This window comes from Dipteris shenzhenensis, chromosome 12 (assembly GCF_047967505.1).
Source record: "Dipteris shenzhenensis isolate YYH24624 ecotype China chromosome 12, Dip_SZ_1.0, whole genome shotgun sequence".
Lineage (NCBI taxonomy): Eukaryota > Viridiplantae > Streptophyta > Polypodiopsida > Gleicheniales > Dipteridaceae > Dipteris > Dipteris shenzhenensis.
The window spans coordinates 52,871,782-52,885,953 of NC_141607.1; the positions used below are offsets into that span (position 1 = coordinate 52,871,782).

General features: G+C 45.1%; 1 protein-coding gene across 5 annotated transcripts in view; it reads left to right on the forward strand.

Annotated features, from left to right (window-relative positions):
• The window catches only part of LOC147896382 (uncharacterized), a 28,453-nt gene extending 14,488 nt beyond the window's left edge, over positions 1–13,965 (forward strand). For all 5 annotated transcript variants that reach the window (XM_087382672.1, XM_087382673.1, XM_087382674.1 and 2 more), the window contains 3 exons: positions 10,312–11,001; positions 11,135–11,251; positions 11,535–13,965. In XM_087382672.1, the coding sequence (XP_087238798.1) occupies positions 10,333–11,001; positions 11,135–11,251; positions 11,535–13,364 (2,616 nt within the window). In that variant the 5' untranslated portion in view covers positions 10,312–10,332 and the 3' untranslated portion in view covers positions 13,365–13,965. The remainder of the gene's footprint in view (positions 1–10,311; positions 11,002–11,134; positions 11,252–11,534) is intronic.
• The last annotated feature ends 207 nt before the right edge of the window (positions 13,966–14,172 follow it).

Sequence of the window (14,172 nt, forward strand, 5' to 3'; positions counted from 1 at the left end):
CTGCAAACTCATAATGATCAGAAAACTTGATCCTGGCATCCTGGCAACAATGTCTGCTGATCATGTGCTGTCCATTCACGATCTCCACTTTCAGACCATGGTCTATCTCTGTAGCAACTAATCCCAATCTTTGCAATGTTCTACAATTAATGAAACTGTGAGTGCTACCACTGTCTACCAATACATGGACAGATCTGCCATTAATCATTCCCTTCAACCTGATTGTGCCAGCACTTTTGGCACCCATCAAAGCATGTAGTCAGATGGTATACAGTGTAGACTGGGCATCCCAATAAATCTGTTCATCATCCACAGGAACATTACCATTAGCATCACCTCTGACATGAAAAGGCATTGTAGGTTGATGCTCCAACACAGAGAGTGTTGGCGTACGGCCTTTCCTGCTACATGTAGGCTGAATATCAATCTCATGCATCACATGAGTGGTTTGCTCAATAGCCCCACCCGGATCAAAAGGAAAAGCAGTCCCCTTTGTGGCATCTGTGTCAGGAGACTCATCTGCATCATGAGCTCCTGTCAATTCCTCATGAGAGACATCATGGGGGTCTGCTACATCAGCCACTTTATCATCATCAGATAATTCAATTATCATGCTGAGTTTGGCTGAGCTGACATTCTTCATTTTGCACACATCTCGGTGCTCAGGTGTCCATTTCTCTCCACACCTAAAGCATAAATTTGCCTTCTTCCTACTGTCCATTATGGCTTTGGAATGTTGTTTAACTTCTGATTTGTCAAAACCAGCACTGGGTTTGACACCTGTCTTTGCATCCATGGGCCTGTATGGCTTTGCATATGGCATCTTACTTCCAAAAACCATTGGATATAGTGGGAAGGAAGCAGCTGCTGGTTTCTTATCAATCCAATCAGCAGAATTTGTCTTCCTGTCAGCATCATAAGCAGTACCATAGAAGCTATGTGACACATGCTTGTACTTGCCAGCATATTTTGGCTCAAACACCTCAGCAAGCTGGGCTGCTCGCTCAATGGTTAGAGTATTGTGAGCTCTCACATCAGCAGCTAGAGAGGGATTTAAGCCTTGTATAAAACGCAGCAACTTCCCTTTCTTAGAAATATCCTGTACAAACAAAGAAAAGTCTCCAAAAACGCTGCAAGTACTCCTGGACCGTACCTGTCTGTGATAGTGCATAGAATTCAGCAAGGTACTGTTCAAGGATCAGGGCCGAGACGAAGGTCGTGACCATAAGCTCCTTGAGCTGTTTCCAGGTGGTAGGCTTCTGAGGTGACTCTCGCATGTAACACCACTATGTATGTGCATAATCCTCTCCTCATCATTCTTAGGGTAGAAGTGTAAATGCATGCCAGCAAAAATGATCCTCTCCTCATCATTCTTAGGGTAGAAGTGGAAATAATCTTCCAGTTTCGTGAGCCACTCCTCCAACTCATTGGGAGTGCGAGTGTCCCCCTTAAACTTATGCACATAGATTTTATCTTTCACATCTTTGGCTGCTTTATTCCTATAGTGACTACCAGCATACTCACGCTTGAAGCTCACATACTGTGAAAAGGGCATCTCATCACGAACATCCTCAGGCAAAGCCCTATATGAACGTAAGGCATCTGAAAGCATATCGTCCATGTTTGCATGCTGCCCACTTCCAGCGTCATGCTGGTTAGGAGAACCACTCCCCTAACGCATGAAGTGCATCTGACTGAAAGCATTACCTCCCTAATACGCAGGCTGAGTCTGACTGAATGTATTAACAGGAGGTGTCATCGAAGCATGCAATCCCTGCTGAGTCTGCCTACCAAAAACATCACGGTGAGTGGGTGGCATAGAGAAAGGCTGAGAAGAGGACTGGCCCCTCTCCCAACTGCCTCGAAAACCAACACCCAATCCAGGCATGCTCGCCGTGGGCGAAAATGTGCCAGTAGGCCGGCCCAAAATGGATGGCTCAGCCAATGAAATCTGCGAGCCAAATGGCGGCCTGGCATCAAACAATGAAGTGCTCGGCGGCACGGGCAAGGCAATCATAAGTGCGACGGGCATCAGCCATAAACCCCCTGCGCGGGTCAGAAAAATCACCCTGGCTATCCGATTGATCCCCGTGCTGGGGTGCGGGCTGCTTGCCCTTATCATGCATAGTGATGGTAGTAGTGAGCTGCTGCCCAATGTGCTGACCCATCTGGGTGATAGCTGTATCGTGCATAGCCATAGCAGTGGTGAGTAGCTGCCCCAACTGTTGACCCATCTGTTGAAAAGCCCCCTGAAGCATCGAGGCCAATGCATCTAGAAACTGTGTGTCGGTAGGCATAGCAGAAACTGGCTGTGAAGGAGATACACCCTCTGTAACTGGCATCTGCTCCTGCTGAGTAACATCATTGCCATGCTGAGACGTCTCATCTGATCGGGGTGCACGCTTGGGGGCCATGAGTGCGCGATGTAGTCGATGGAGAGGCTTGAAGAAAACTTGGTGAAGAGGATGGAGAGAATGCTCGAAATGAGCCCCCAAAAAAAAAAAAAGTGGCTGAGAAGAGGCCCAGAACAGGGCTGTAGAAGTGCCCTAAAAGAGTTTTTTTTTTTTGGGGGGAAAAGCCCTAGGACTGTCCTAGCCTAGCTAGGACTGCTAAGACAGTCCTAGCCTATCTAGGACTGTTAAGACTGTCCTAGCCTAACTAGGATTGTTAGGACTAGACTAACTAAACTAACCCACAACTAACGAGTTAATTACCCCCAGGTTAACTAACCTTACTAACTTTAGGAACTAGATTAGAAAATTATGCTAAGGTATGAAAGCGATGGTGGAAACGGTGGCCAGCGAGAGGCGCGGGCGGGTGACGGAAACGGTGGCGGAACAAAAACGGGACGACGGAAGGCGGCGGTTGTGGCGGAGGATTGGACGCACGACGGAGACGGACACGGTGGGCACGACGGAGGCTGTATGGTTGTGGCGAAAATTGTCGTGGTTGTCTGCTGGCCCGTGTCAGCTTCTACGACGAAGCTATGCAATCGAGCCTATGTATGGAGCGGTGGCGAGGAGAAAAGAAAAACGAGCTTGAGTATGGAGCGGTGGCGAGGAGAAAGCTGGAACGACGGACGGCAGAGTTGGAGGCGCGACGGACGGAGCTGGAGCGACGGACGGCAGAGTTGGAGGCGCGACGGACGGCAGAGTTCCCTCTTCCCTGTTCTGCTTTAGCTTATCTCCTTCATGTTCATCAGCACCACGATAACCTGCATCTCTTCCCGCGAAGGAGAACCAGAAAGAAGACAGACGTCGATTGGGTTACGATGTGACCCTGGCAGTATAAATGAAAATGACATCGAAGGATGCAGCACTTGAGATGTCTTCTCCCACAATAGGCCCGAGAATTGCTCTGATACCAATGCAGTGAAGGTGAATGGGGAAGTGAGAGAGAAAGCCACGGAAGGCAGGGGGAGATAGAGAAGGAATAGGGGAGGGAAGTAGAGAGAACAAGACTGGAAGTACACAAGTGATGAAGGAAGCGAGGGGAGGTGGATTAGACGTCAAATCAATAGCCCCTTACAATCCTTTTGGGTTGACTTATATAGTCCCCCACAGTTCCCACATTTCCCTACTATTCTCCCATCTATTTCCCCCTTAAAATCCATCTTTTTCCCACCTTCATTACAGGTTTAGAGGACGTGTATTTAATGTCTGTGCGTCGCCGTACTAGTGTGGATAGTGGCAGCCTTCATATAGATGGATCTTCTTAGAGGCCCCCTTACGGGGAAGGGCTCTCCCTTGACGAGGAGTCTTCACAGGGTATGATAGAGATTGGCAGGGGTCTCATATGTGCTCCGCCCAGATGCAGAGGAGTTTGAGTGCCAGCCCCTTATGTGGCATCTAGAGATTAGAGATCAAGAAGGCTGTATGCTCGAACAACAGACTCACATTGGTTGGGCACATTGCGATAGTGGTCCAGCAGGGTTCTTTGGCCATTGGAGCAGACTACCTATGGAGACAGAGGTGAGGTTTGACGTCCTAGCGCATCTGCGAGAGGCAGGGCAGCGGATGGGCGAGATTGACTTAGCCATTCCTGAATCTTGGTGGGAAGGACTTCACGTTTGGAGAGACATTAGACGGTTGGGGCAGTTTTTTCGTACTGGTGTTCCCTTGAGGATGTTGATGCAGCGCGGCAGCACGTACCGTGGCTTCTTCCATGTAGGACTTTGGAGGCCTTCTTCACCCACTCATTGAGAGGGACCCTGAGATGGATGGGACTCTTGATGGGATACACTGGCAGATGATTAGAGTGGTAGGATGTTTGGGGAAGGAGTGGCACATTGACCCTCCCAGTATCTCAGAGCAGGATGCCTCTAGATGGCGCCTTTGGTTGTGGGAGGGTAGACTGTTGAGGGAGGTCGAGTGGGACCCAGGAGAGTGGTTTTGGCCCTCCAAGGGTGGCCTAGTTGAGCAGGTGAATGAGGTGCCCTTCTTTTCCTATACCACACGGATTGGCAGGAGGTTTTAGATGGACTCGTCGAGGTGGACCCCCTCGAGGGAGAGACATAGGGTGACTCAAAGAGTGCCTCGGGATGTGCGCTCTAGGTTCTGGACGCGGTTGTGGTTCAGCTTGTGGCCGAGAAAGATCTCATACTTCTTCTGGCTGGCCACCCATGGAGGCTTGCCCATCAGATCGTGGTTGGAGCAGATGCTAGTGGAGAGGCAGTGCCATTGTTGCTCCGAGGGTGTCTTGGAAACTATCCCGCATTGCCTATGGAGCTGCCGTAGTGCAGCTAGGATCTGAATGAGAGCCCTCAGGATCATGACACGTTTGCGGAGTTTTCATAGAGACTACACCTGGGGGATGGTGGCTTGGTTGACAGAAGGAGGACACGCGTTTCAGATTGATGAGATCTCCCCAGCCTACCAGATAGAGGGTCAGAGCATCCAGAGGATTACACTCCATGAGGCAATCCCTCCTAACAACCTAGCTCCTCCTCCTATGGAGGATCGTGTTTGGGAGGTGGTAGCCAGCATCACGGCTTGGAACATTTGGGTGGCTCGTTGCAGTCTTGTGATGGGTGAGCACCCGGTTCCACCCTTGGCTATCCTAGTTGCCATCTGGCAGGATATCATTTACACTCTACGGTCCACTTGGGAGCGTGGGACTCTAGGCTCCAAGGTGACTATTGAGAGGTGTGCTCGTTTTTGCAAGGCTTGGCCTGCAGGTGTTTAGCTAGGTTTCTTTTGAACAGGCCGGTTTTCTTTCTTTCATCCTTTTTCAGTTTTTCCATACTCAGCACCTTCGGGGCTGTTGCCTTATATGAAATCTTTCAAGCATTAATAGAAGGTTCCTTTCTTTGAAAAATAAAATAAAATATTGTTTATACATAATACAATTATCAATAGAGTGCAAATTATACATAATTCAATTATCTATACTTGAAGCATCATGCATGCTTCTATGATTCTAAATTCCTATGATGATTGATCTATCTAGTATCATCTATTATCCATGAATGATGCTTCAACAATCAACATGTGTCATGAACTAAGCTCCAAGTTCTAACTTCTAACAAGTTTGAAGTTGCAACAATCTGAAGGTTGAGAGGGAGGATGGAGAGGTGAGAGGGAGGATGGAGAGGTGAGAAAGGATGGAGAGGTGAAAGAGGATGGAGAGGTAAAAGGAGTCGGAGGAGGATGAAAGATAGGAGGAGGATGGAGAGGTAAGAGAGGAGAGGTAGTGGAGGGATTGAGAGCTGAGAGTAGGCTGAGGATGGAGAGCAGATACCAGCCTATAGGATGGAGGGATGGAGAGGAGAGCAGGTTGCGGGTGCCAAGGCCTAGGAATTAAAGATAGAGAGGTTGGAAAGTAGCAGGATGGAGAGCAGCAACATGGGAGGCGGCGGAAACGACAAAAAGAGGCGACGAATCGGCAAAAAACGCCATAATCAAAAGAAGACAAAAACAATTTAATTAAAAGAGGCCACCCAAAAAACCAACCACCACCAAAAAAAAAAAAGCTGTAATTACAAAACGGCATTTCTAGAAGAATCGCCGTTTCTGTTTCCAGGCCAGAAACGGCCGTTTCTGGTAACTATGGCCAAGCGGGCCAGCAAGGGGCCTCCAAATGTGAGCCCTACAGGTCGTTTAGAGACTTGGGCCCTGTTTGCTGGTGGGGCAAGATCAGTTGGCCCATTTAGGGCTGGCTGGTTGGGTTTTTTGAAGCGGCCTAGAGCCCTATATAAGGGGGCATGTGGGTCCCCATTTGACATCACCTGGCTGCAGCAGATAGACCAGCATCTTCAGAGAAGAGGGTTGGAGGGCTGTAGACTAAGCTTGGAGAAGCTGCCCACCTAGGTTGACTACCCGGGCAGTAAGGTGGAGGTATCACTAGAGAGAGTCTACATGAGCTCAAAGGAGCATGCGGGCTCAAGGATCTAGAAGAGCCAAGGTGATAGTAGTACAACTTTTGGGTCGGATTGAAGACCACAGTTTGGTGGGACTCAGGCCTCTTGTTTATCGTATCCATTTTTGGACAGAAGGATACTTTTGTTGGTGCTATATCTCTCTTGGATCTTTGTCTATTTATGGGCTTGCATGCACACTTATGGTTGTGTAGTACATACAAGTAAAGAAGTTTGATTCAGTAGTGAAACACTTCTGCGTGTAATTCGTGGGGATGCCCTATCGGTCTACCGTCGTGGGATACCCTCTGTAGGGATTCATTTCTAACAAAAGCATTGACCGCAAGTGGTTGTGATTGTCTCTCTTATAGGCATCAAGTATATAGAGACTTCTAGTCAATGTTCCAGCGATGACAATGTTGTTGCCATTTTTGAAATCATAACAGCAGAACGGTAACCATCAAAGTTAACTCTATGGATGTAGCAATGATTGAAATAGACATGAGATTCTTCTTAATTCCTGGAACATATAAGACATTGTGAAGGGAGACTTGATGAAATGGATGAACATTCTTCTTAATCTCTGGAACATATAAACATCCTGAAGAGAGATTGGATCACTAGATGCTGAACTAAGCTCAACTTGGCGAATACCTTTCACGGCATAAGAAGCACTATTGGCACAAGTCACTCACAGTGCCTCCCTTAGGTGCATCATTCAAAGAAAGTTAAAAGTTCTTGTAGTTATATGCTTAGAAGCACCATTGTCAAAGTACCAAGTGTTGAATGCATCAGAGACAACCATGCATGAATCATGTATAGAAGGATTATATTGGCATGTGACAACAAAGGCCCAATCATGACGAACGCCATTTCCTGATTCATCCTTCTCACGTGAAATGAAGCATCAACAACTGCAAGGCTAGAATGCTGCTTGTTTTCTGATTCAATGCGCTTCCTGCATTTAGAAATGTTGGGACTTGGCTTTCTGCAATAGTTGCATCTTCTCTTTTTGTTATCTGCATTTGTATTGGCATCGGAAGTGTAACCACAAATGTGCTTGGGTTTCCCACACGACTTTTTGTCTTTGCATTACTTTTATGAAGGGTAGCAAAGGCATGATCACCAGTGATAGAGGCATTCCTATTTGCACATGTTTGCTCTTCCTTTGTTGTTCTGCAAGATCTGTCATGAGGGATTATAACTCTTTCAACTGACAATGTAATCAAAGCATGAGCTTGTGCATCTTGCCATCCCAGTCCCTGAGTTAGAGGCATAGGAGCAGTAGTGTTGGAACTGGGGAATCAACAGCATTACCACCACCTGTGTGGCATGTGTATGTGACAGAGGCCTAACCTCATAACTCGAATGATATTCCACAAGTTCTTGGCCACCTATACATGATGCATTATGTAAGACCACATGTAGTTGGTGCCATCTAACTTGTCTTCAGGGAGGGCATACCAGACAAATCATTGTTTGCTATCACAACTGAGGCAAGATGTATGAATCTGAAGAGAATGTGACTGAATCAAATGACTGAACTAAAACCAAGTGCAAATGTCTGATTCTGACCACACAAGGTCAACTCCTTGCACATCAACTGAGTGCCAAAGTGTGCTTCCTGCGCAATGCTGCAACTCCACAAAAAAGAACCGAGGCATGAGGGTCTAATGCAAAAACAAATGGAATAAAAGCTCCAAACGCAGAGTGTACAGTTAATCGAAAGGTCAACAGAACTGAGGGAAGCCAACACTTGGCATCTGCAGATTTCTGTTGAGCAAATGCAAGCTCCAAATCCACTAGGACTGAGTCAAATCAGTCCACAGTTGACAGCCGAGCAACCAGGCTAGAACTGCTTAGACACAGGTGCAGCAGCTCCAAAACGGCTTCCAGAGGTGTTAACCAGGCTCCAAATAACAGTGTGCAGGTATCTGAGGCTGTGGGAGAGGCAATGAGCAAAACTGGAGAAAATAGCAGATGCTGGAACAGTCGACCAACAGTAGGGAAGACCCCAGGAAAGAGTTGGCTGTTCAATAGTGACTCCCGTGCAGCAAACTCAGAAATTCTTATCTGTTGCAGCCTTGAAATTATTACCAGCATCTTCGAAAACAGATTCAGTAGGGGGCTGCTCCACAGAAGTGCACAGAACAGGGCCAAAATGAGGCAGAGGAACTCTGAAATGCAGCAGCGACAGCAGGTGAAATAGTCCAGATGAGGCACCTGCAGTGGTTTCCAAGCAACTAGTCCCCAAAAACCGGAGTTCCCCGTTCCCCCCAAAATACACTCCAGCACAGGTCATGAAGCAGAATGGCAGCTCCTAGAATGCAGTCGAAGAGGTGCCTAGATGTAGAAGGCTTGCAGAGGGTGGTGGCTGCTACAGGACAGGTCGACTGAGGCTGAAGCACAGGCTTCATGGTGACAAAATTCCACCCCAGATCTTGGACCTGAGGTTAGTGTAAAGGGCAGGGTTGAATAACATGCTCTGATACTACTGGTAGGGTAATGGAAGCAGGACTGCAACAGCAGGAAAACGAAGCAGCAGTGGAGTCGAACTGAATTAAAAGTGTATTGCAGCGTAGACTCAAATGAAAGTACAACATTATACACCCCAGGGACTAGGGTTAGGATTAAGTCCTATTTGTCATACGTTGACTAAATGGAGTAAATGTCCCACAAATGACTAGAGCTAGCTAGAACTAGCCTACAAGGCCATACCAGTAGAAGTGGAGGAAGAGAGAAATGAACAGAGAGGCTGAGGTAGACAGACTAATGCTAGGGGTTATGTAGGTGAAAAAACTCATTGATTGATTGCAAAAGATGAAAACGATTTCAAACATTTATTGTTTGATGCTAGAGGCTACGTAGGTATTGAAACCCATGGTCCAAATTGATGAGAATGATTTCGAATATTGGATGCAATTGGTTGTTGCATAGGCTTCACTTTTGGGACATGTCATAGATATGCCTGAGTGTTCTTCAGAAATATGAAAAATTTTAGAGTTTTCTTGGTCGGTGGATGAGCTGTTGAGGTTATAGACATCACAAGTCTTTGTGATCAGTTTTGATTGTGGACTCCTATTGAAGAATTAATGTTTTGTTGCCAGATGGTCCTTTTGCATAATTGATGTAGATGTACTTGCCCCCCTCTCCAATTGGATGGTGGAAATCAATGGTTTAGGTACTACGTATGTGAGTTTATTCCCTTCTTAATAAGCAGGTTGGTGTTGAAATTGGTGCCACCGTCGTTACTTGAAATAATGTTCACTACGTATGTGAGTTTATTCCCTTCTTAATAAGCAGGTCAATGGTTTGCCGATTGTCATCTCAATCAAAGTATGCACTATATCAACTCTTGCATTGCATCAACTAGAGCACATTCACTGGGCTCCCCTCATCTCTCATGTCCTGAACATGGTCTATATCTGTCCGCTCATTGTTATCCTGCTCAAGGTATTCTTGTACCAAATCTTGCATGTGCATGGACATGCGCACGCGCGCACACACACATATGTATAGAACACATGTATGCATGCATAGATATGTACGAACATGCATAAATAATACACAAGTATCCATGTATGTATGTAACGTTTGTTTTGTTTAATCTCTTCCTTTTGGGGAAGAAGAAAAAAGAGGGGCGGGGTTGATGTCTTGGTTCTTGTTTCATTTCTGTGGGTCCCCCCCCCCTCTTCCCTCCCTCTCTCTCTCTCTCTCTCATGCTTGTTGCAACATTGGATAATCTAAGAAGGAGATGTGTGATGTCATGTACACAATGATACTTTTGCCAACCCCAAACCGCTACACAACAACCCCCCTCCACCCCCCTTTTCCCTTCTTCCCAACACACACATGCACACACCCCCCATCCCGAAAGAAAGAAAAGAAAACAACTCCCCTCAACTTACCTTGGCTCCTTTTGTTTTTAAGTCTCTCAAGGCTGGTAGTATAAACAGGAAGTATAGGGTCACACCAGTATGGAAGGTGCTTACAGACCAGGGGTGGTAGTATGTCTGGATAGAAAGAACGTGGAAAACAGATATGCATATAGGGAAGCAATGAACATGGATGGAGTCTTGTTATCCCATTGTGACAACCAATGGGACAATAGGGATGGCAGTATTTTGAATCATGGGAGCCAATCAGAAACTTTGGATACGATGGAAAGACATTTTGATATTTTGGGCAAAGCTGGTTTTGTGGAGAGCACATTACCGGTAACACATCTTTCTAACAGAAACGATGTGCACTTTATTGAGAATACGAGAGTTTATGCAAATTTCCCTGTTGGAGATGGGGAGAGGTTTCTAGATACACACAGAACTGAGCATGCAGGGTCGACGGTAACTGATCACAGAGGAACAGTTGTCGCCGATGGTACGGATATACTGGATGAAAAGATCAACCTTGGCGGCATGATTTTCATGTGCAATAAAAGAACAAAGAAAGATTGTTTCCATCATTGTCTATTTGGCCTGCCATTCAACAGATGGGAATCTGTGAAGCAGGTTGTGCCTGGCATGGTGCTCTTCCTCTTTGAGTATGAGAAAAGGCAAATGTGGGGCATATACGAGGCATCTTCAAATGGACAGCTCAATATTGAACCTAATGCTTATATGGATTGGAGAGGTTCATTTCCAGCGCAGGTACATTGGGGATTTAGTTCGGTAGCTTGTTTTGTGAATCGTGATCAGGTGATCAATTTGTTGATGGTTTCCTAATGTTTAATTCAGTTGGGTGTTCTTCTTTTGGCACTGACATTTGATAATCTGGATGAAGGTGCGGTTCAGAGAAATTGAACATTGCCCTCCATTGGAGGAAAATGAATTCAAAGAGGTTATCTGGGATAACTATACATCGGATGTAAAGTTTACATTTGAACTGTCATCGTATCAGGTAACATATTTCATTGGTTCTTTTCCCCCATCATATCTTAGGCTAAAGACTTGTGATAAACTTGGCCTTACTAGATTTGCGAATGCTTTTGCTTAAGCATGCTTGCAAAATGAAGTGAATCTATTCTATTAACCTTGGTCTTGGCAATTTTCCATTTGTCATGTGACTTGGCTGCTTGATTCATTGAGATAACCGATTGAAATCAGTGTGGTTGTGCCAAGTGTATGCTTACTGTGGTGCTCAGACAATTGTATCTTACTGTCTACTGTCTTTCGTATTCCAGGTTCGCAGGTTGTGTAAATTGTTTCTTTGGAAGACTCTTCAGAAATGTAATTATGTGGACCATTACCCTGATAAAGCCAAACAGCCTCAAGATCGCATACCAAGATTAGAAAAGATGCATGATTTTAAAAGCCTTGAGGTTGAGGAATATTTTCCTATCGAACTTGATGAAATAGCAAGGCAAAATATGTATGGTCACTTGCATGCTATGTCAGATTATTGTACTGCTGGACAGCTTAAGGTTGACCAGCGTACAAAGTATCATGAGTTATTGAGTGACAATTTTGATAAAAGGCTATTAGGTGTTAAGGATGATGACGAAAATGGATACCTCTTGAAATCAAAGACGGTTGGTTTTTCCGGCCCGTACATGAATGATGTTCCAGAAAACAAATGGGATGGAAATCAATATGATGTTAAGCAAGGCTTGCGTCCTCCCCTTAATTGGGGAGCTTACGTTTTTGAAGCTTCTCATGTGGAAGAAGCTAGTAAAGTGGATAGTAGGACTAAGCCATTTATGGACTTTTGTCATGCATCTTACGTTACCCCATTGGTGTCTAACGAGGTTGTAGATCCTAAACAAATAATATATGAGCGTATGACCGGTGAAGAAATAAAGAGAATGTTTAGGGCTGCTATGGGGCCAGATGCATATACGGAAGAGTTCCCCCTTCTTCATTCTGACACAGCAAACCACAGGAGATCTGTCTGGTCTAGGATTTCAGGTCGTGAAAATGCATCTCGGGTGAGCCCTAGAGATAGGAGTGCAGAAAAAGAATTTGAAAATCTGAAACACACAACCATAGCAGGTACACAGGACAGATTGGGCAAGTCTGTGGCTTGTGACCGAGATTCTTTGAATGGCATGGATCTGACTGATGATATTCTAGAAGGAGCCTTAGTATCTGACCAATCTAAAGTCTCAATCAATTTTAAACGGAGGAAAAGTGCTAGAAATTCTGGTGCGACAGAAGAGTTAGAAAAGACACATGAAAAGAAGCGGAGAAAACTTATCAGACCAGACTTGTCAGATTGTACTCAGGTACATACTGAATGTGAGAAAGAATTTGGATATTCACATCCTGAGAGCGCTGAGCAGATTATTGAAGGTCAAGAACCCGCAAATACTGCCACTCCAAATTCAGATCTCACATGTTTGCAATCATTGGACTTACTTCAAAGAAGCATAGAGGATGAGCTGTCTTTGTGTTCATCCAAAAGAGGACATGATTGCAATGCACAAAGCAGGACTGGATCCGAAGGTCAAGGTTCTCATGCAGATATGCAGCTGGATCCTAGTAGTCGACTTGCTGAAGATTTTTCTGTAGTGGATGTGTTGGGTGATAAGCGTAATCTTGAAAAGGGGATTTTAAAGCAAAGGGAAATGAAGGTGGATAAAGCTGGTGACCCCAAAGTCTCAGAGGGCTCATTTCTGTCAAATGGGTTTCTGGAGAAAGCAAACACTGAAAGCGCTGTCATAAATCCGGATAGACCAGATTTTGAGTTTAGTATCTTGAGTAATGCTGACATGTTGAATGTAAGTGGAGAAGCTGTGTCTAGGAAGGATGTTGGCATCATTGATCTAAACCAACCCTTTTACCCGACTTGCAATGACTCTGAATATTTTGAGCATTGCTTTATTGGAGATGGTGATGATAGTGCTCGTATCCAGAGCTCTATCACTAGTAACGATGGTCTGGATTGTGACAATGTTGATTCACAGCCGTACCTGTATTTAGAGTTGACAATGGCACCTAATGGTCCTTTAACTGGTTTGGAAACGGCAACACTCGTACTCCCGAAAAAAAAAGATGGGGTATCCCAGGAGTAGAAAGATTCTCCAGTACGGAGGCATGGTTGAAGCTTCATTTTGGGCACTTAGTATAGTAAGTTCTTACAACTGAGCGTTCCCTTCGCAAGCTGCAAAATTTGGGGATCATCAGGGTTGCAATTTGTGTGCATGCTGGCACCATTTTGCTGCTGAACATTGGACTCTGCAATACAGGACGTGGATCAGAATGAGAATGCAAAATTTTGTGGGAGGGAGTATTAAAAACAATGATCTTTTGACTAATTTCCATAACCCTAGTTGACAGGGTCGCCATATTGTAATGATCGCCTGGTGATAACAACTTAATGACCACTTAGATATGAGATGATGGTTGACTGCAAATGTAATAATATATCAATGATTGTATATTCATGCCTATCCCAGCGTGGGATGTCCATTGTAGTTGAGCACACAGGGATAGTGGTGAAGATTCTGAAGTATGTTGATAAGAAAGAAGTCTTTTCTGAGGTTTTCAGAATGTGATTGAAAGCAATACTGAAATAATGGAAGGTTGGATAAGGCCATGGGTCTCTTGTAACCAAGCTTTCCATTTAATGTGGGATTCGAGCTTTCCCAATTTCTGTTGCTCTTTGTAGATTTTACCAATCATTGTAAAGACCTTTGTTTCATCACTACCAAAATAAACTGTCACAAGCAGTACCACATCTTCAATCTACATCAACCAGTTAAAGGACCATTAACCACGTCGCGCAAGAAAATTCTCTTCTCCCCATTTTGAAATGATTCTTCCCTTAGACGAATTGTTTGCTGTCGTTGAGTTCTTTTTCAATTCACAAGAGGATGTCTT